Consider the following 20,316-nt stretch of genomic DNA (forward strand, 5'->3'; position numbering starts at 1 on the left):
ACATCAATTCTAATGAAATATAAGGGAAACACAAATAACAAAACTTCATAGTGGTCATTCATAATTTAACTTCATAAATGGATAAGTAAAACCAATACAAAGTATTGCCTGAAAAGTCATATAAGGAATTGGTGTACTTGGTTACCCCCTGTTGCATAATGGAATGTTCATTCATGTTAATTTTTTAATTGAAACTGCTTCAATCGCGAAAATGATAATATCAATCACAGTTTTTAAAAAAGAAAATTGAAACAGTTTTCAATTAAAAAATTTGCATATTCAATTAAAAAAATTATTGAAATTTCGGATTAGTTTTTTAATTAATCTAATTAAAAAAATGATTGAACTTTTTCCAATTTTCAATTAATTTTTTAATTGATCCAATTACAAAAATGATTGAAATTGTCGAAATATCCAATTAAGTTTTAATTAGAAAGAAGAAAAGAAGATTCAATTAAAAAACTGATTGAATCAATTCGATTTTTAATTGAAAATTCCCAAAATTTCAATCACGATCGCAATAAAAAAAATCGGATTCAGTTAAAAATGATTGATTCAACTAATTTTTTAATGAAATTTAAAAAATTGAAAAAAAGTTTAGACTCAATTAAAAAAATTATGGAATCAATTAGTTTTTTAATTGAAAATGACAAAAATTTCAATCACGATCGCAATTGAAAAAAGTTTAGATTCAATTAAAAAAATGATTGAATCAATTAATTTTTTAATTGAAAATTCCCAAAAATATACTTATTCAATTAATAAATGATTGATTCAATTTATTTTCCAATCGAAAACATTTTTGTTTTCAATTAAATTTTTAATTGAAAAATTTTTGTAATTTTTTCTGTGTATGCAAATAAGTATTTGGTTGCCCCATTGATCGTTACTATGTTTCGGATCGAACACACAACAATTTGGTTATTGGACGCACTTATTTTCGGAATATTTCTATATAAAATATAGGGTTCATATAAAGAACAGCGTTACTATTGGAGTCTCCAGTAAAGAATCAAAAAAAGAATTAAAGTTCTTGCTAGGACGAAGATAATTTGTTTTAGATTTGCAAAAAAGGAAAAATATGACAATTCGACAGAGCTCACCCGGGATTAGATTCCAGATAGTTATAGTAACATAAAACCAAAAGGTACACAGAAGACATGGGTATACAAGCGAAGCAACTGTAGTTTTATGGACAAAAGCATTATCCCTTCGTTCCCCTAGCGATCGGGTCTATGCACCGAAACTACCTGAAATCCAAATCAAGCAAGTGTTTAATGAAAAATTACAATGCAGTAGCCGGCTGTACGTACCGGATTGGCCCGATTTAGTCTTTCATCGGCAAGGGGTGCCGCTTTAGTGTACAACACACTGCTAAAACAACAACACTTGGCCTTATTTTTATAGCGGAGTCCGAACGCCAGACATGTAGCCAATATTTATTGAGATTTTCCCCAGCGATCGGGAACGACCTTGTTCTTCAAAAGAGTGGCTAGAATCGCTACCACAACATACTTGTATGTGGCTGCAAAAAATCAAGGAATATGGATTATTCTACAGACAGAATTGCCGCTTAAAAATTGGTACTATATTTAGTTTCTCATCTTATATCTCTTTCGAGACGAGTTTTATGATTGATGAATTGTTTGCAATGGAAAAGTCAAGTAAGTAGTTCCGATTGCGAAATTCAAATTTCAATATGGGAATCATGAATGAAAATGGTCATAAATCCAAAGTTTTGGTTTTTCATGGAAGGAAATTTATCTATAAATGGAATTTACACTACAACTTTTGACGTATACGTCAAATATACCACTGGCGGTGGTGTTTATAAGAAATGGAACACCTTGTGGTTATCACGAAAAAAACTGCTGAAATTAAAAAAATAATAAAATTTCTGAAATAAAACCATAGTTTTTCACTAAAAGGAATAAGTTGTCGTAGACAAAATTTGGGAGAGGGAATTTTCGAAAACAGCTGTTTTGCTATTAGTTAAAAAAGTTGATAAACATGTTTAGTGTTGCTTTTGTAATGTTTGTTTTACTGTTTGTATGTATTTACATAGTGCACAACTATGGCTTACAGCTTGTTATTATATTTCTGTGTAGTGATAACAACTTTCCGTCTTCATCCAACAATCGTTGCCTAAAACGATATGCTTCCAGAGTGGCAATGGTGAGGTCATGCGAACAGCTGAGTAATTTTTTTTTATTTTTGTTTTGATATTGCAGTAAATCTAAATGTCAAAGGTTTGATAACACAGCTGTGAAAGAAAATGATATTTACAATGAATCACTTATGTTTAATATACAAAATATATTGTATATTATAATTAATAATGAATTAAAGAATAAAATCGAACAATTTGGTTTGATTCTACTTTGCGTCATTAATTCTGTGGTGGTCTGCCTAATACGCTGCTTTCTTTTTCCAAACAATAATAGTCAAGTGTTTAGCAAGAATAAAGCAGCTGTTTTCGTAAATTCAAAATTCCCTCTACCAAATGTTTTCTCTTCATATTTAATCAAAATTATTATACGAGTTCCTTGGGAGTTTTCAGAATTTGGCTTAATGTGTTTATGCAATTTGCTTGCTTTTCAAATGAAAGAAACAATTATTTTGGTTTTCTGTACAACTTGTTTCAAATTATTAAGTTTCCATCTCTGGATTTTGCGATACGCTAATTTAACTTACTTGACGTATGTATTAACATATGCTTACAAGGTTTGAAGAGTTGCCATAACAACATGTCACCATACACATTTGTTTTGATTTTTGCCGGTCGAAAGTTATATTTTATATTTTGGCATATGTAGATAATCTTCTGGAGATTGGAATGAACACCACAATCAATTAAAAAAAATGGTAAGTCACATTCGTCGATCTCGAAGTGGAACTTTGGTGAAACTCAAAATTTTGCTTAAACAGCAATTCGGGTTAAAAAAGTATTTTGATATATAAATAAATTCGATAATGGCAAAAGAGATTACAGCTCATCGAAAGAAAATACCAGAATCCTCTCTATATATAGATGAATCTGGATCAGAGAGATGGTCTTCCATTCGCCTGGACTTCTTCTTCGACATCGACAAACACTTTACGATAAAACACATACATATATATATATGTATTATCATAAATAGCAGTAATTATAATGAAAGGCAAATGGATCCAAGATAAGGGGTCTACATCAGAGAACTGCATAAAACTCAATATTTGGCACTCAATAGACACTTATGAAAAGCACTCAATAGAAACTTATGTTTTGTTTCGAATGCCACTTAAAAAATTAAGTTATAACTTGGTATTAAAGATACCCAAAAATTAAGCTATAACTTAAATTTTAAGTTAAATGAAACTAATTTTTGTGGTTGCATGTGAAATAAAACATAAGTGTCTATTGAGTGACAAATATATGCAATTCTCTTGTCTACATATTCATAGCCAATGAAAGTCATGGTTGGAACTTTGAGCCATGATTTGATTGTAGTGTTATAATCGGGCCTGCGGATAGTGGAAATTTCCATGGGAGTAGCTGCAACTCCAGTCGCGGGCAACCAGCGGTATCGAGTTTAAAGTCTCATAGAGATATCGGACGGCATCTGCTATTGCTTAAATAATGAATGCCTATGATACTCGATATGACAAGGCAAATTATTAGCAGCTTTATATAACTAATGGCCATCATATTCCCACGGTTATAGGTCCTATGGAGCGAAACAAGCTTCGATGACGAAGGATGTTCAAAATTCCTTCCGCATTTCATGTTAAATTTTGTATCTTATTTAAGAACTTTTTTCAATATCTATTTTCAGTCGCGCCGTTTGTCATTTGTTGCCGATTGGTTTCAAGAAGAGGCTTCGATCAGCAAATCATATATTGTGTGGTACTATGTGGACGGTAATGCAATTGAAGTAGTAAGTACCACAAAGATTATAAAACAAACTTAAACAAAATTCTGCTGAACCTATTTATATTATTAAAATTTTTTCATAAGTTCGATCCAAAAGCTAAAAAAATGTTTTTGAGGAGAACCAAAATGCCAGAATTATCAGAAAAGGATTTTTTTGTTGGTTCCAAAATCAATATATTTGGTCGACAATTTGATATTGTCGATTATGGAGATGAAGTTACAAAAAGTACCTTGGCCAAACACCGGAAAAAGTATGTCATTTGTACATTTATGCTGATGTGAATTTGTAAAAAAAATTCTTTCTTATTTCGCAGAACTTTTATATTGTTAAAACACACTATTATGCAACATTTAGGAGCAGTTTTAGCAGCTTTAATTGAGAGCAATTTTAGTATAAACAAAGCGTCGATGGTTCAATTTACCGGAGAACAAGCCAAAAAGTTTTTGAACGATAGCCAAGGAGATGGTCAGTCATCGTAAGTTTATTTAGGTTTATTATTGCAATTATTGGTTAAACCCAATCACAAAATTTAAATAAATTAGCTCAGTTGCTGATTCTGTCGATTGTCTTTAAAGCATTGTCATTTACTATATGGCCTTTTTTAGTGTAATTTTGTTTGCTTTATATTTTAGAGTTCTCATGAAGCAATTGTTATCTGGTCCTTCAATTGGTCTTGAATTAATTGCTGATAATGCTCTAGAGAAGATTAAATATTGCACAAGTCAAGCCAAGGAATCTATGAATGAAGATAATATTCCGCATTCTTTAAGATCTCTTTTTAATAGAGAGGAAATTCGTAATGGTATTTACTGCTCACAATCGGAAGAACAAGTTGCAAGGGTATTATATTTTATAGTTTGTTTTCACTTTATTTGTCTACAAATTATTTTTTTTTTGTTTTAGGATGTTGGCTTCTTTTTCGAGAATAATAACGGCTTACAGACCACAGTAGAATTGAAAAATTCCACTTTGTGCATTATCAAACCGCATGCTATAAAAGAGGGAAATCTTGGCAAAATCATATCAGAAATTACAACAAACGACTTTAAAATAACAGCTTTAAAAATGCATCTTTTGGACAGAGTCAATTGTGCAGAATTTTATGAAGTTTACAGAGGAATTTTACCGGAATATGTCGTGAGTTAATCTATATAATCTAAAAAAAAAAATGAATGAACATTAACATATTGAACTTAACATTAACATATTCAAATCAAAAGATAAGTTTCAGTCCCTTCCCCCCGGAATTTAAAAATTGCGTTATATACATAGCATGATTTTCTCGCCCCTTTTTTAAAAAATAGGCTTTTTACGTTAACGTTCTGACGGATGTACTAGAGCAGTATAATGCTGCTGTGCAATGTAAAATAAAGGGTGATTCTTCAGGAGCTATAGGAAAGTTTTTCAAAAAAAAAAAAAAAATACACATAAAATTCAGAAGAATGCATGAAATATTTGTTTGAATCGAGAGTACATTTTATATAATTTAATGTTTGAAGATTATTTCATGCAAATGTTGACCGTGACTGCGCCTTAAATGGTCCATTCGCTTAGTCCAATTACGGCATACTTTTCCCAAATTTTGGCCGGAATCTCACGAATAAATTCTTCAATGTTCTCTTCCAATGCGTCAAATGAAGCGGGCTTGTCTGTATAGACATAAGCTTTAACATAGCCCCACAAAAAATGAGCTAAAATCGTTAAATTGCACGATCTAGGCGGCCAATTGACCGGTCCCGAACGTGAAATAAAATGTTCACCGCACTCGCCTCTCAATAAGTCCATTGTTAAGCGTAATGTGTGGCATGTGGCACCATATCGGAATCTCACGAATAAATTCTTCAATGTTCTCTTCCAATGCGTCAAATGAAGCGGGCTTGTCTGTATAGACATAAGCTTTAACATAGCCCTACAAAAAATAGGCTAAAGTCGTTAAATCGCACGATCTAGGCGGCCAATTGACCGGTCCCGAACGTGAAATAAAATGTTCACCGCACTCGCCTCTCAATAACTCCATTGTTAAGCGTAATGTGTGTGCCATGTGGCACCATCTCGTTAAAACCGCAAGCCAAGCTATTGCATTTTGGGCAAAAAAGTTTGATATCATCTCAAAGTAGCGCTCACCAGTCACAATTACGTTACGATTCCCATCATTTTTGAAGAAGTACGGTCCAATGATGCCACCAGCCCATAAACCGCACCAAACTGTAACTTTTTTTGAGTGTATTGGCAGCTCTTGCGATGGTTCTGGCTGATCTTCACACCAAAATCGACAATTCCATTTATTTACGTTCCTTTAAATTACAAATTTTGCCCATGAACATTCCACTAAGGAACAGGGGCAAACTTCTCACATATCAATGAGTGCAGTCCGTTTCAAGTTTAAGCTCAATGATAAGGGGTCTCCTTTTTATAGCCGAGTCCGAACGACGTACCGCAGTGCGACACCAACGTACGTTGGAGGTACGTACCTATTGAGCCAAAAATGGGAAAAAATGAGCACGCCATGCACTTTTTAACAGAGCAGGCATTTTTTTGATAATAAAATTCAATAATTTGCGTTGTGTTGTTCATGGTTAACTGAAGATGTTTAACAGTGAAACAAAACACGAAACGTGGCTGAGCTCTTTAAACCAGTGTTACAAAAATGATAATAGCTAAAAAATCACCCTTTATTTGCTTTGGAACCAAAATCAGTTTGTCTGTGGATTCGCAATCAGACTGTTATACCCTCCTGACACACTGCATGTTCTAGAGGCTTCCTTTTGTAGCCTTGCAGTAGATTTCACGAAGATATTTTGTGTCACTTTTGTATCAAATGTGACACAAAATATTTTGGGATAATTGGTGGCTGTCTCGCCCTGTCTTATTGAACATCATAGGCACTCTCTGAGATTCTCCGCTCGATACCGCTGATTGTCCGCGACTGCCGTTGCAGCTACTCCGAGCAATCCACTATCCGTAACCTGTGGACGCGCCGGTAGCTCGCAGCTAAGTTTCTCGTTACAGCAATTAACACCACACAGATTGGACCTCAATGTTCCAGCCTGTATGGTGCTAACAGCTATCCTGTGCCGGGAGTTTGTAGTTGTCGTATCAGTGTGTTGTGTTGTATTTATCTTTTATCTATTTGGTTGTGTTGCTACGTAATAGTGCTGGAGTTTGTCTTATACCACTGCGTGTCGTTCAGCTGGAGTTTTTCTTATATGTAGTCACGAAGGTTTTTTTGTCAGCAATCCAAGTGATCCCAGCAAAATGGCTTTGAGCTCCGTGCAGTAGAATGCGCGGATGACGTCATCGACGTAATACCGCCATCCTTATAGTGAAAAATTGGCTGAAGATTTGGTAGAACACATCTTAACATTTCTTGGAACGAAATAACTGAAACGTACGAACTGAGTTGTCATTCACGAACGAACTGAGTAGTCATTCATTCATTATTACATATTTTTACTTAAGAAACTACTTTTTTTTATAATATGTTAATTTCAATGAAGTTCATAAGTCAAATAGGGTCTTAGGACTTCGGCAATATTTTAGCAAATAATAATAAATAAATAAATTAAAAAAAAAAACAAGTAAGAGCGTGCTAAGTTCAGCCGGGCCGAATCTTATTTACCCTTCACCATGGATAGCATTTGTCGAGTTCTTTGCGCGGTATCTCTTTTTAGACAAACAATGAATAATGAATAAGAACTGTTATGCTATTGGAGCTATATCAAGTTGTAGTCCGATTCGGACCATACATGGATTGAATGCTAAACATTGTAGTCATTTTGTAATATTTCAGTCCATTCGGATAAGAATTACAACTTGCAGGAGCTCAAGAAGCAAAATCGGAAGATCGGTTTATATGGGAGCTGTATCGAGCTATAGATCGATTCATACCATATTTCGCATGTATATTGCAGGTCATGGGAGAAGCCATTGTACAAAATTTGTGCCAAATCGGATAAGAATTGCGCTCTCTAGAGGCGTAAGAAGTCAAGATCCCAGATCGGTTTATATGGCAGCTATATCAGGTTATGGACCGATTTGAACCATACTTAGTACAGTTGTTGAAAGTGATTCCAAAACACCACGTGCAAAATTACAGCCAAATCGGATAAGAATTACGCCCTCTAGAGGCTTAAGAAGTCAAGACCCCAGATCGGTTTATATGGCTTCTAAATGAGGTTATGGACCGATTTAAACTATACTTAGCACAGTTGTTGGAAGTGATACCAAAACGCCACGTGGAAAATTACAGCCAAATTGAATAAGAATTATGCTCTCTAAAAGCTGAAGAAGTCAAGAACCAAGATCGGTTTATTTGGCAGCTATATCAGGTTATGGACCGATTTGAACCTTACTTAGCACAGACGTTGGAAGTGATACCACCACATGCAAAATTTCAGACAAATCGGAAGGACATGGCCAGATCGATTTAAAATGTCATGACGATCAAGAATATATGTTCTTTATGGGGTCTTAGACGCATATTTCGAGGTGTTACAAATAGAATGACGAAATTAGTATACCCCCATCCTATGGTGGAGGATATAAAAAGCGCCAAGACTGACAAGGTTAACGTCTGACGATCACACAGAAGCAACTCGGGATCAATTTTTTTGGTCTGGTCGAAGGATCGTTTTTGGCGTTGTCCTTAAGAAGCGTAACATGACAAACCACATCGGAAGCCTTCGATAGGTCAAGAGCCATGATGAACGACCTATGGCACGAATTGACGTTACTTTAATGTGCATTGTTGGCGTGCAAAGCATTTGTAGTGTAATGTAATTTACTAAATCCATGCTGACACTCAGTACATGGAAACAATAAATGCTGCTCGCTACTATAGACTAGTTAAGAAGTACAAAACTCATAGATTCTGTCTGTTAGTCATCTTGGTAAGCCATCCGTTTAATTTAATATAGTTCACGTTGTTTATTTCTAAGAATTATAAACACGTTATTTGTAAATTTGTTTTATTTTTTTTAACAGTCAATGGTATCTCAGTTGTCCAGCGGGGCGTGTGTTGCTTTAGAAGTTGTCTGCAATGATCCTAATAAAAATAGTTATGAAGATTTTCGTAAATTTTGTGGGCCTATGGATCCGGTAAATGCAACAGTTCATCACTATGTGATTACTATTTGAAGAAAAAGTCCTTAATATTGTTTTTCTATTTTTAGGAAATTGCAAAACTTTTGAGACCTCACACATTACGCGCCAAATTTGGTGCTGGTAAAACCTTAAATGCGGTCCATTGTACAGATTTGCCAGATGACACAGTTTTAGAACTTGAATATTTTTTTAAAATTCTCAACTGACTTTTAAGTTAAGGGGTCGGTTATGGATGGCAATTCAACTATAGTTGCGTTGCCAGAAGATATAATTATGAAAAAATAGTTTGATATCAGTGTTTGAACTTACAAATACTGAATAAATTGTAAAAAATTATGCAACTTAATGCAGAAATGCTCATTTCTATATCAATTTAGGCCATTGGCAACTCCACTGAAGTTGGATTGCAATCCATAATCGACCTATAAAACTATAAATAATATTCTATGTTGTATTCCGTCCAACATATAGTATAATTAGATATATTGTTAGATTTATTTTAATAAAAAAAGCAAAACAAAAACAAAATAAATTACTATAATTTTTAGATGTACTAATAATACTTTTATACAATTGTAATATTGCTTGTACTAGGTGTATCGTCGTTTCTATCACTTTCCTGGCTCACTCTGACTCCATTCCGAGGGTTTGGTTTTTCACTAGAAATTAATTCTAACGAATTGTGATTAGAATCATTAGCTACTGAGTCTGCTGCTGCCACCTGTTCGTCTAGTACATAGACATAGGCTAGATAGGTATAGAAAATTATCGACACAATCATTAAAATGGCATAGAAAAAGAACTCATCATATTGGGATGGGAAAATATTAAGTTCTGTTATCAGAACTACAATTAAATTGCCAAAGGCATTGTTCAAAAACCAAGCAGCTGTCACCACAGACTTCATAGAAACGGGAGCCTATAAGAAAAAAAATATTAATGATTAAACCCTAAGGCAGTTAATTGGATAAAACCAACCTGGGTAAAGGCAAACTGCAAGCCCGGTATGGAAAGTAACAGTTCACCAAGCATTATAAATATAAATTGTGGTATCTGCCATAGAACATTTACAGATCGATAGGGCCTTGTGTATATATATCGTTGTAATATACCTGCTGAAATAAATGATAAAGCTGAAAATACTCCTCCCACTGTTACGCTTTGCAGCGGCTGTAATTCCAATTTAAAAAGCCATCTGAGCAAAGGTTGTACAACATATTGCCACAACGGTATCAACATGAAGAGGAAAATAGGTCCCATGGCTTTGGCTTGATCTGGTTGTATAGTAATGCCTTCTACTATTGTCGTATTCATGAAGGCAGCCTGAAATGTCCAGCTAGAGTCTTGTTGAGCCAGCAAAGCAAAATAAATGGGCAAGGGGATATAAAGTTTGACTAGCTGAAATAAAAGAAATAAAAATTATTGCTGTGTTGATCAAAAAACTCAAGCCCCCAAATTTAGTCGAAATCAATTCACCTTAATATTAACAACATTACCTTAAATATTTTAGTCACATCATTTACGAATGCTTCATCATAACGCCCGATAGCATAATGCAGCCAATGCGCAGGCTTTTTGTCATTCGAGGCTCTGTTCCATTTTTTGCTAAGGGCATGTTTTACACAGCCATAAAACTTTACTAAAATATTTTCCTCCGCAATTTTTTCCTCTTTATAAAATAGTTTTCCAATTGTAAAAGTCACTGGTGTAAATATTAAAAAAACAATAAAAATAATTATTAGCAAAAGCAAATATTATCAAAAAACTTACACCATGCCATGAAAAATGATGTTCCCAATGTACCAAATACAGCTGGATAACATTCTGTCTTATTGTAACATCTAGTATTGGCACGTATCATGGGCGGTATAATCTTACTCAAAAATATTCCAATGTAGTAGATGAAGTAATACCACGAGAAATAATCAGCCAATTGTTTGGCCTGATCGGGCAGTTGAAATTGTATTGCCCCCAAGGAGGTAACACAAGCACGGGTTGAGCCATTTCCAATGGCTATCAGAAGTAGAGCCATTGAAACTAGAAAACTATTTAATGGATAAGAAATTAAATTCAATTATAAGTTTGATAATTGCCACTACTTGCACCAAAGAAACCCCAACATATGGCAGTGATGTGAATACCAATAGAGTCCATCCCAAAGCGTAGACAAAGTATAACCTATTTATGGTTCGCACATTGCCTATGTAGCTATCAGCCAGTATAGCACCAAAAATAGGGCAGAATTGACCAAAGAAATTGAAAATGTGCAATAGCACAGTAGAAAAGCTTTCACTGAAGAAAAGATCATCACGCAAGTACAGGGCCAATATTGCTAGAATGATGAATATTAATTCAATAGTTATTTAAAAAATTTTTTCAGTGTTTAAATTCTTGTTCTCAAAGCAGAATTGTGTAGAATTTGAAACTTAAATGTAAATGTTTATAAAAATAGCTTGAAAGTGGTCCGTTTTATGTCACTCACATATAAAGAAGAAGTATTGCTCCCGCTATCTCACCACTCCTAACTTGGTTGTTATTTGCTAATTTCTTTTGGAAGCTTCTTATGGTGAAAAGATTTTATTACTGATATTGCTGTCGGCCAAAATACTTTTTTTGCACCTAAAATCATTTGCTTTACATTTGCAAAAACAACCACACGCATATATCGATGCGCAATATATCGAAACGTTGCAAGATATTTGCGCCGTTCCGTAATTTCGCACTTTACATTGGATTTCGTGGAGTCCTCGTTGTTGTTGCATTAGTTTCGTGTTGTTGCATTCTTACAATTACACATAACTGTATTTTCGTTTTACTAGTCGTGAGGGGGATATATTCATTTTGTCATTCCGTTTGCAACATATCGAAATATCCCTTTTCGACCCTATAAAGTATATATATTCTTGATCAGCGTAAAAATCTAGGACGATCTAGCCATGTCCGTCCGTCAGTATATTGATATCACGCTACAGTCTTTAAAAATAGAGGTATTGAGCTGAAACTTTGTCTTCTACATTCTTCTTCAATTTGGCTGAGATCGGTCCAGATGTGGATTTTGCTGCCGTACAGACCGATCTCTCGATTTAAGGTGTTGGGACCATAAAAGGCGTATTAATTATCCCATTCCGCCAAAAGTTGGGACAGTGAGTTGTGTTAGGCTCTTCGACATTTTTCTGCAACCCAAATCGGTCTAGATTTGCATATAGCGGCCATATAGACTGATATCTCGATTGGGCCCATAAAAGGCACTTTAATAATGTTAGGCTTTTCGACATCTGTGTCGTATATGGTTCAGATCGGTTTATTTTTAGATATAGCTACTCAAAAGACCAATATTTTGCTATACATAATTGAACAATGACTTGTACTTATTAGCATTTGGTCCAAACCGGATAATATTTCGATGCAGCTATCGGACACAAGGTATGTATTTTTTACCGGATTTTGACGAAAGGTGGTTTACATATACATACTCGAGGTGGTGGGTATCAAAAGTTCGGACCGGGTGAACTTAACGCCTTTTTACTTGTTTTCTATTAATATAAAGTTTATATATAGTACTATAAAGTTTATAGTATAGTACCGAGGTAGTAAAAACACTGACTATACTACTTTAACACTGTTTTCCAATATCGAGCTGTTGACCTTAATGATTTTGTGAACCTTAAAGTAAAGAAAATCATCGAAACGTAAAAGGATTTAAGCAAAAATCGTCTCGTATCTCACCATCAGGGCTGAAATACACAAGCATTTTGTCCACTTTCACGTGTTAGCGTTCGCCAACCATAGCCAGTTGTGATTTTCCTGCCAAATATCGCAATCACACTATTTCGTTTGAACTACGAATAGCGAATAACTTTCTTTTTCAATAAAATCGAAAGAAAATGTTGTCGTTGGCTTGTACAAAAAGCCGTTATTTCTAGTTCGACAGATATGGCAGTGCCAACTTGGTAACTCTTCGTGCCAGCTACCCTGTTTAAGTTGTAAAAAAAGTTGCGTGTATTCGAAATTATGTTCTATTCATAATATAAATTTTTTTTCTTTCTTAGGGCATTGCTTTATCGAATACTGACAAGGCATTCTAAGAAGCATCCTTATCAAATGATAATTTGCATTTTTTGTTTTAAGCTTGAGTCAGTCTGCAGGTTTAATAGGTCAAGAACCTTTGGATTTCAAAAGGTAGCTCTTCAAGGCCATTTAAACTTAAAAATTCTATTTATAAAATGGAATAGAAATGGTCATATTTCAAAAGACTGTATTAAATTGCATTTCTTGTTAAATTGCATATGTTTTTAAAATTTACTTAGTAGCTGGACGCTCAAAACACTGATATTGAATGAAATTGAGAAAAATATTGTACTAATTTTTATTTCATGGTTTTATCTGCTGGCAACGCAACTATAGTTGCGCGCCTATCCATAATCGAGTACTTAGTTTTTCCTGAAAGGAAATGTGTCTGCAAAAGGAAATGGCTGACACTATAACTTCTTTCTGACAGTTCTGAGAACGATGAAGAACGTAGGAGTGATCCGTTGATACAAGAAGGCATATTTCATCTGTTGTTTCTTTGGCACCACAATTTTCTGAAATACCTAAGTGATTATCATAGAAGGCTGCCACTATAAATTTAGCTAACCTAATCCGACACGTCAACCTTGTGTTGAAACTACCAATCCCTCTTGATACACTGCCTTCTGAGAGTAAATTGCAAATTTGCCCATGAACTTTCCAAACTTCTCACATATCAATGAGTTCAGTCCGATTCAAGTTTAAGCTCAATGATAAGGTCCTCCTTTTTATAACCAATTCCGAATGGCGTGCCGCAGTGCTACACCTTTTTGGAGAGAAGTTTTACATGGCATAGTACCTCACAAATGTTGCCAGCATTTGGAGGGGAAAACCACCGCTAAACATTTTTTTTATGGTCTCGCCCGGATTCGAACCCAGGCGTTTAGCTTCATGGGTGGACATGCTAACCTCTGCGCTACAGTGGCCGCCTTCTGAGAGTAGCTTCCAACTAATTGCAGTCAGTTTACATTACTAGGGAATACTTAATCCGAAAGAAGGGCAAAAGAAAGGGCGAAAGAAAGGGATTACGATATTCTGCCCCTTTTGTAAAGAACTGCAACAAAAAAAGAGTTAAATAGCAATGACAGTATTTTTTGAATACGGGAATAGTTATTCGACTTTTTAGGTGTTACAAACAAATGAACAAAGAATCTATGTATTCTTCTTCTATGTGTTGCAAATAAATTCACTTTTATAGTAGCAGTGTCTGTTTTTTAAGATAGCCAGCTTTTAAAAAACTATAGTAGCAGTGTCTATTTTTTTTAATTAGCCAAACTGCTAAACAAAATAGATCGAAGTGTGATAAGGTAAAAAAACGTAAACTGTAACCCTGAAATACATTACATTTCTATGGATTCCGTGTGTATTTAATAAAAAAAAATTGTAGAAATCCTCAAATACTTACTTCGTATGCCATTTGCGGCAAATGCCTCAAATAGCTTTGCAGTTAATACAAAAATAATGGCAATAGGATATTTAGGACGCCGGTGGGTATGTAATACTGTCACTAATCCATATCCACTTTTTTTGTTACTTCCGTTTTTTAAAGTAAGTGAAGTTGTTATTCCGATAGTTTCGTTATCGTCGTTAATGGTTAATAGACCCAGGGCGGGCAGAGCTTTAATTTTCATATACGTAGGTGATTATGTAGGTGAACAAAAACAAAAAGAAAATTAGAGGTAAATAAATAAAAATATTATCTCCGCGCGGCATCATTGGTTGTTATCATTTGGAAAAACTTACTCTCCTCGCTTGCCATTTGAGTGGCTCGAAACATTGCGACAACAATTATTTGTTAATTTTAAACCAACTGCAAGAAACCTCCCCCGAAATAAATAGCAAAGCTATAACTACTATGTTAAAGCTATAAAGCCTCAGCTCATCAACCGCAAATAATAAATAAAACAATTTTCAACTTGGTTGATTGCATACAGTCGTTTTACTGACTTCTCAAATTTCACTTTGTTTTTGTGTGCAATGTTAAAAGTTATATGAACGTAACTGACAAGGTTTGGTAGTCAATTTGTTTTATTTATTCTACAATTCAATCTAAGAATAGATTGATTCATTCTTAATAATTCCAGTTTATTTCTTTATTTTTTTGCTTTGGCATTGTTTTTCTTTTAATTTTTATTTAAACAATGGTTAGTCTTGTTTAATTTTAATCGTTACAACTTGCTATTTCGAATATTTTGGCCACATGTTTATGTCGTTCGAATTCTCGCCGAATACTGAATACATTTCACTAGCTGCTAGCCAATACAAGCTTGAGATTCGTCTTCTAGATCAAAAAGTGTCAACGATCGTTTTAAACGATTGCTCTCCACTAACATCTCTAGATTTGTTCTAGGTGGGATTTGTACGAGGATGGTATGATAAGTATGACATAGCTAGGTATATACCAAGATATATAAATTTACAGGTAGTGGCAGTTGGCCAACAACAAAATATTGAGTGCACTATCTGTTAAAATCTGTGATTAGTGCAACTCTAATTTTGAGTACTAGTTGCTAGTTCGCGCCATTTTTCTTCGTTATAAAATCGTTGACATCGTTGAACGTTATAAAATCTCGTTGACAGCTAGTGTACTACGCGAGAAAAAATTTACTCAGCTGTTTGCTGTACACTACCTGGGTCAATTTGGCTTGGTTAAGAACCATACACACAAACCGCGAAAAAACTATTAACATACACAAATTCAGAGTTGCACTAATCACTGATTTTGACAAAAAGTGTACCCAATATTTTGCTGTTGGTCAACTGCCACTACCTTTAAATGAATATATCTTGGTACCACTTATGAAAGTTTTCGGGCGAAAAGTCCGAAGTTAGTACTAGGCTTAAATGGCAAAATCGAAGCCAGTGCCAACCTCAAGCGGATTTTTGTAGGAATGTTTGAGCACTATCCGGCATTTTGGAAATCTGACCGAAAAATTTTTCGAAATGCCGGAGTACTAAGTTTCAGCATCTGTAAAGAGGCACACGGGAGGCCACCGTAGCGCAGAGGTTAGCATGTCCGCCTATGACGCTAAATGGCAAGGTTGGAATCCTGGTGAGACCATCATAAAAAACTTTTCAGCGGTGGATATTCCCTCCTAATGCTGGCAATATTTATGAGGTACTATGCCATGTAAAAACTTCTCCTCAAAAGAGGTGTCGCACTGCGGCACGCTCGCCGTTGAGCTTTAACTTGAATCGGACTGCACTCATTGATATGTGAGAAGTTTGCCCCTGTTCCTTGATGGAATATTCATGGGCAAATTTGCAAAGAGGCACACGGACCAACCAGAACCTGAAAATATGGCATATGTTCTCGTTAACACCTCATCTCTAACCATTTAAATTTTCAAAAAGATATTTAATCTCAAGCTTCAGATTTTTTACTATTTTTTCGATTCTAACCCATTGTGCGCTGTGTAAAAATTGTGAGCACAACTACAGTATACACAACTCTGCATTAAAAAAATCCAGTTAGTTCATAGTTAAAATAATTGAGAACATCTCCAAAGTTTCAAGATCAACTTTTCATAATACCCTCGATTTAACGAAACGCATTCGGTAGTGTGTGTGTGATTTTTAAATTGTAGCACCATATACATATTTATTTCAACATTACTCTCGTTATTCCCACGAGTGCATTTTCATTATCTATATACAATATTTTCCGCTTGGCCGCATATTTGTTTTACTTTCGTTTTTATTTACACTTTGTCTATGCTGAGGAAACAAACAGAATCTCCTAAAGGTTGCATACATGCATACGTACACATGTATACCGAAAAATGTGTCACAAATGTGTGTGATATCAAAGAGATTATGCGTAAGAAATTCGGCTACAACTCTTTAATATTAGTTATAGTTCCATGTTCGCAATTTATGGTAAATCAAATTAAAAAAAAAATTTTAGTGCTTTAATATGATTTCAGTTTTCCGGAACAAATTATATAGTGAGATTCTCCACAATCGATCATGTAAAAAAAAAATCGAGCAGTTCATATAAACGATGAACATTTTAATTGAAATTCGTAATCGATCATTCGTAAGGTCCGACTTTGCGCCACTATCAACCATTTCGGTCTGTATTCCAATATAGTGAATAGGAGGTATGGTATTCAAAGAAGATATTTATTAATATGACTAGTCTAAGTCATTCCATCTCATCTCTAATTGCTTCCTAATTACTATAAGGATTATTTAACTTTCTAAAATAAATAGCCTCATTATTCCCTTCAGTAGTTTTTTTGTAAAACGCAACTAGGTTTACTTGTCCCAGTGAAAAAGTGAAAAATTGTGTAGGAGTCCTGATTAAATTCTGGCACCGGTAGTCAAAAAACTTAATGTGGATTTGAAATAGGTTTGTTTGACAGTTTTCCTTTATAGAACTGTCAAATAAACCTATTTTAAACCTTCATTAAGTTTTGTGAATATGGCCGTTGTAATACCTTTGTATTGCTTTATTTTTTGAGAAGCATTGTCAATGAACATTTTATTAAAAAATAGCGGGAATAACTCTCTCATTTCAATGGATACTTTTTTTGCCGAAATTTGTTTCTGATGTGCTCTCTTGAGCTAACCTCTACGGTGACCTCCAGCATGGAAGGTTTAATTATAGATTTTAATTTATGTTCAAAATACCTTGGATGGTGCCAAGACAGATTATCCGCAATTATTCGTTTCCATTTATATAAACACAATTGTACAACTTCACAACGGTATAGATAGTTGTACGGTTTCTTCCTTAAGTCACGCTTTTTTTGAATTTTGATTATCATTATTTTTTCCATGTCTCCGGCTTTTTAATTCTTTTGCATTGACATGTGACTTCTGAGTGATAACCGAAGGAAATTTTCTTTTTTTGTAACGTCTGGTAAAGTCTAGTTTCTTGTTGTTGTTGTTGATATGGGTTTACACTCATCGTCGATGGACCATAGTCACATGACATTACCTTAGTATTTTTTTTTTCAATTTATTATAGCAATCCCAACGAACAGTTTAAGAACTACTCTGCGGAATTAAACTTAAGGTACCGCTTTGTAAAAATTTCGACATTAGACTACGCCATCGCCAACCGGAAAAGGGGGAATATTTGACTTTGAAGGTACTAGCTTACATTTTATGTTCACCCTTATTTCCGTTGTCGAAGGCGAAAATTGACAGCAGCCGTAGTCAAAGGCGAATTGCACATTTCGTGGTATTCTGTTACTTATTCGCCTTCGACAGTTTGATGATAAAAAATATTGTGGTAAATTAAAAAAATAATAATATAAAAGTAGGTTCCATACTGTTTCGACAAACTGGCGTGATGTATTTTTGAATGCAATTAAGTTATATATCGATTGTTTTCGTCAAATTTGACAGTCCAATTCGACTTACCTTGTTGTTGTTGTTCGAAATTCATTTACGCCATCGCCCACCGGAATAAGGGAGTTATATTTGTGAACATACATATAAAACAAGATGATAATGTCTTTGTACAAATTTGCGTTTGACAATGTTGTTGTTTTTGTAACCACATTTTCATATGGAAGTGGCGATTCTCGTCAAGCTCCTGTAGGTGAGCAAGCTTATTCCGGTCAGAAGGCCCGAACGCCGCGGGTACAGGGTGGCCATTGGTTATTTAAAGGCGCCAATAACTCGCCTTGTCATATCGAGCTTCATAGGCACTCAGTATTTTTAAGTAAGAGCCGGTGCTCCGACCTCTCACTGAGATTCTCCACTCAATACTGATTGTCCGCGACTGCAAGTACAGCTACTCCGTATGGAGCATTCGCAACCCGTGGACGCGTCCGGTAGCTCACAGCTTAGCTTCTCGTGACAGCAATGAACACCACACAGAACGGAACTCAAAGTTATAGCTTGTGTGGTGCTCACAGCTATTCCGTGCCTGACCGAAGATAATTTTGGTAAGTGTTTGAAGGTTTACAATTTAAGACATGCTATGCAATTGAGCTAAAGGTAATGCCTAAATGGAAACAGTAGGCTCCATAAAACTTTTTTCTAAATTCTTACCTAAATTTGACATGAAACATCTTGAAGTGGTAGGTATTAAAAAAATCATTTATTTAAACTAAAATCCTGACAAATAGATTTTCGACATACATTACACATAGTGGTTGTAAATATAAAGTATATGAATTATTGTTTTAGATTTTCTTTAACATAAATTTAGAAATCGATGGCTACATCATATACTAAATAAATTTTTCTTTGTCTTGAAAGGGGTATGAGAAAATGATTGAAGTTCTTATTAGTGGGAGTTAGATCTATCGTAATGGGAACTCTATATGAACGAAACTAAACAAATAAAAATGAGAACATGAAATTGATACAACTCTTTGTCGCTGTAGAAATTTATTTAACTTAGTTTGTAACAAACCCCAAAAATAAAGATCCACACAAGAAAATCTACACCAATTTCTTGGCTTCAAAGAAACTCTTTAAGTGTCTCATCTGCCAGAAGCCCATGCACACCAATACAACGGTTTGGGCAACAGACCACCACAGCACACGGGAGTTGGTGCTTTCGCTGGTCTGACGGAAACGTTCTTCGCGATAGCGCTGATAGTTTTGCTCTTTTGTGATTTGATCAACTTGGTCCAGCAATTGGCGAATGCGTAATTGCAATTCTGTTAGCTTTTCTTTTTGTGCAACGCTGGCATAATCGATGGCATGTTCTCCGACTTGTATATCCAAATGGACGCGCAATTGTGCCCCACTGAACCAAGAGGTACTATTGGAGTACATACAAATCACATGTTCACCGGGTGTATGTGAGGTGAACGATATGCGGCCCTCAGAGCTGTAGACGCGTGAAAGAATGATTTTGTCATCACTGTCACGCACCTCAACATGCATGCCAATGCCCGGTGATGAAGGCATAAAACCATTGGAACGTGGATCGTACAGTTCCACCTTGTAATTGACTGCAAGTGAAAAAATATTGAATAGTAAATTAATTTCCATTTCTTTCTGGGATAGTCACCTATGACTGTCGTCTCATCGGGCACTTCTTCGATAAAACATTTGCGCTCCGTTTCGGCAATGTGAAAGTACAGGCCAAATACGCTGCTGCATGTGCTCACAAGCACTAATAATGCAATTAATTGTTTTAGCATAATTTCGATGTCTATTACGTCTAGTTTTAGGTATTTTTTACAAAATGTTAAATTTTTTTTTACATCAACACCCGACACGTCATGAGATGAGAACTGGCAAAGTGACAGAAAACAAA

The 20,316-nt window shown here is 35.0% G+C and overlaps 3 protein-coding genes across 4 annotated transcripts; 1 reads left to right on the forward strand and 2 right to left on the reverse strand.

Moving 5' to 3' along the window:
• Positions 1–2,755: 2,755 nt before the first annotated feature.
• On the forward strand, positions 2,756–9,549 carry LOC106093034 (nucleoside diphosphate kinase 7). Its single transcript, XM_013260004.1, has 8 exons — positions 2,756–2,865; positions 3,816–3,917; positions 3,998–4,164; positions 4,228–4,389; positions 4,547–4,754; positions 4,818–5,051; positions 8,898–9,011; positions 9,086–9,549. The coding sequence occupies exons 1-8, from the start codon at positions 2,863–2,865 to the stop codon at positions 9,221–9,223; spliced, it is 1,128 nt and encodes a 375-aa protein (XP_013115458.1). The 5' UTR covers positions 2,756–2,862; the 3' UTR covers positions 9,224–9,549.
• LOC106093033 (solute carrier family 15 member 2) lies at positions 9,494–15,389 on the reverse strand. Its single transcript, XM_013260002.2, has 7 exons — positions 14,829–15,389; positions 14,491–14,703; positions 11,121–11,349; positions 10,788–11,062; positions 10,514–10,719; positions 9,996–10,415; positions 9,494–9,936 (listed from the first exon to the last, which is right to left on the reverse strand). The coding sequence occupies exons 1-7, from the start codon at positions 14,860–14,862 to the stop codon at positions 9,583–9,585; spliced, it is 1,731 nt and encodes a 576-aa protein (XP_013115456.2). The 5' UTR covers positions 14,863–15,389; the 3' UTR covers positions 9,494–9,582.
• A 3,732-nt stretch (positions 15,390–19,121) lies between these two features.
• Positions 19,122–20,316, reverse strand: LOC106093030 (transmembrane emp24 domain-containing protein eca). 2 transcript variants are annotated; one of them, XM_013259998.2, is made up of 3 exons: positions 20,068–20,285; positions 19,446–20,008; positions 19,122–19,379 (listed from the first exon to the last, which is right to left on the reverse strand). In XM_013259998.2, the coding sequence occupies exons 1-2, from the start codon at positions 20,198–20,200 to the stop codon at positions 19,491–19,493; spliced, it is 651 nt and encodes a 216-aa protein (XP_013115452.1). In that variant the 5' UTR covers positions 20,201–20,285; the 3' UTR covers positions 19,122–19,379; positions 19,446–19,490. The 2 variants fall into 2 exon arrangements, with proteins under 2 accessions (XP_013115452.1, XP_013115451.1); XM_013259997.2 differs by having other exon boundaries at positions 19,122–20,008; positions 20,068–20,316.

The sequence above is a fragment of the Stomoxys calcitrans genome, chromosome 2, assembly GCF_963082655.1.
Source record: "Stomoxys calcitrans chromosome 2, idStoCalc2.1, whole genome shotgun sequence".
NCBI lineage: Eukaryota > Metazoa > Arthropoda > Insecta > Diptera > Muscidae > Stomoxys > Stomoxys calcitrans.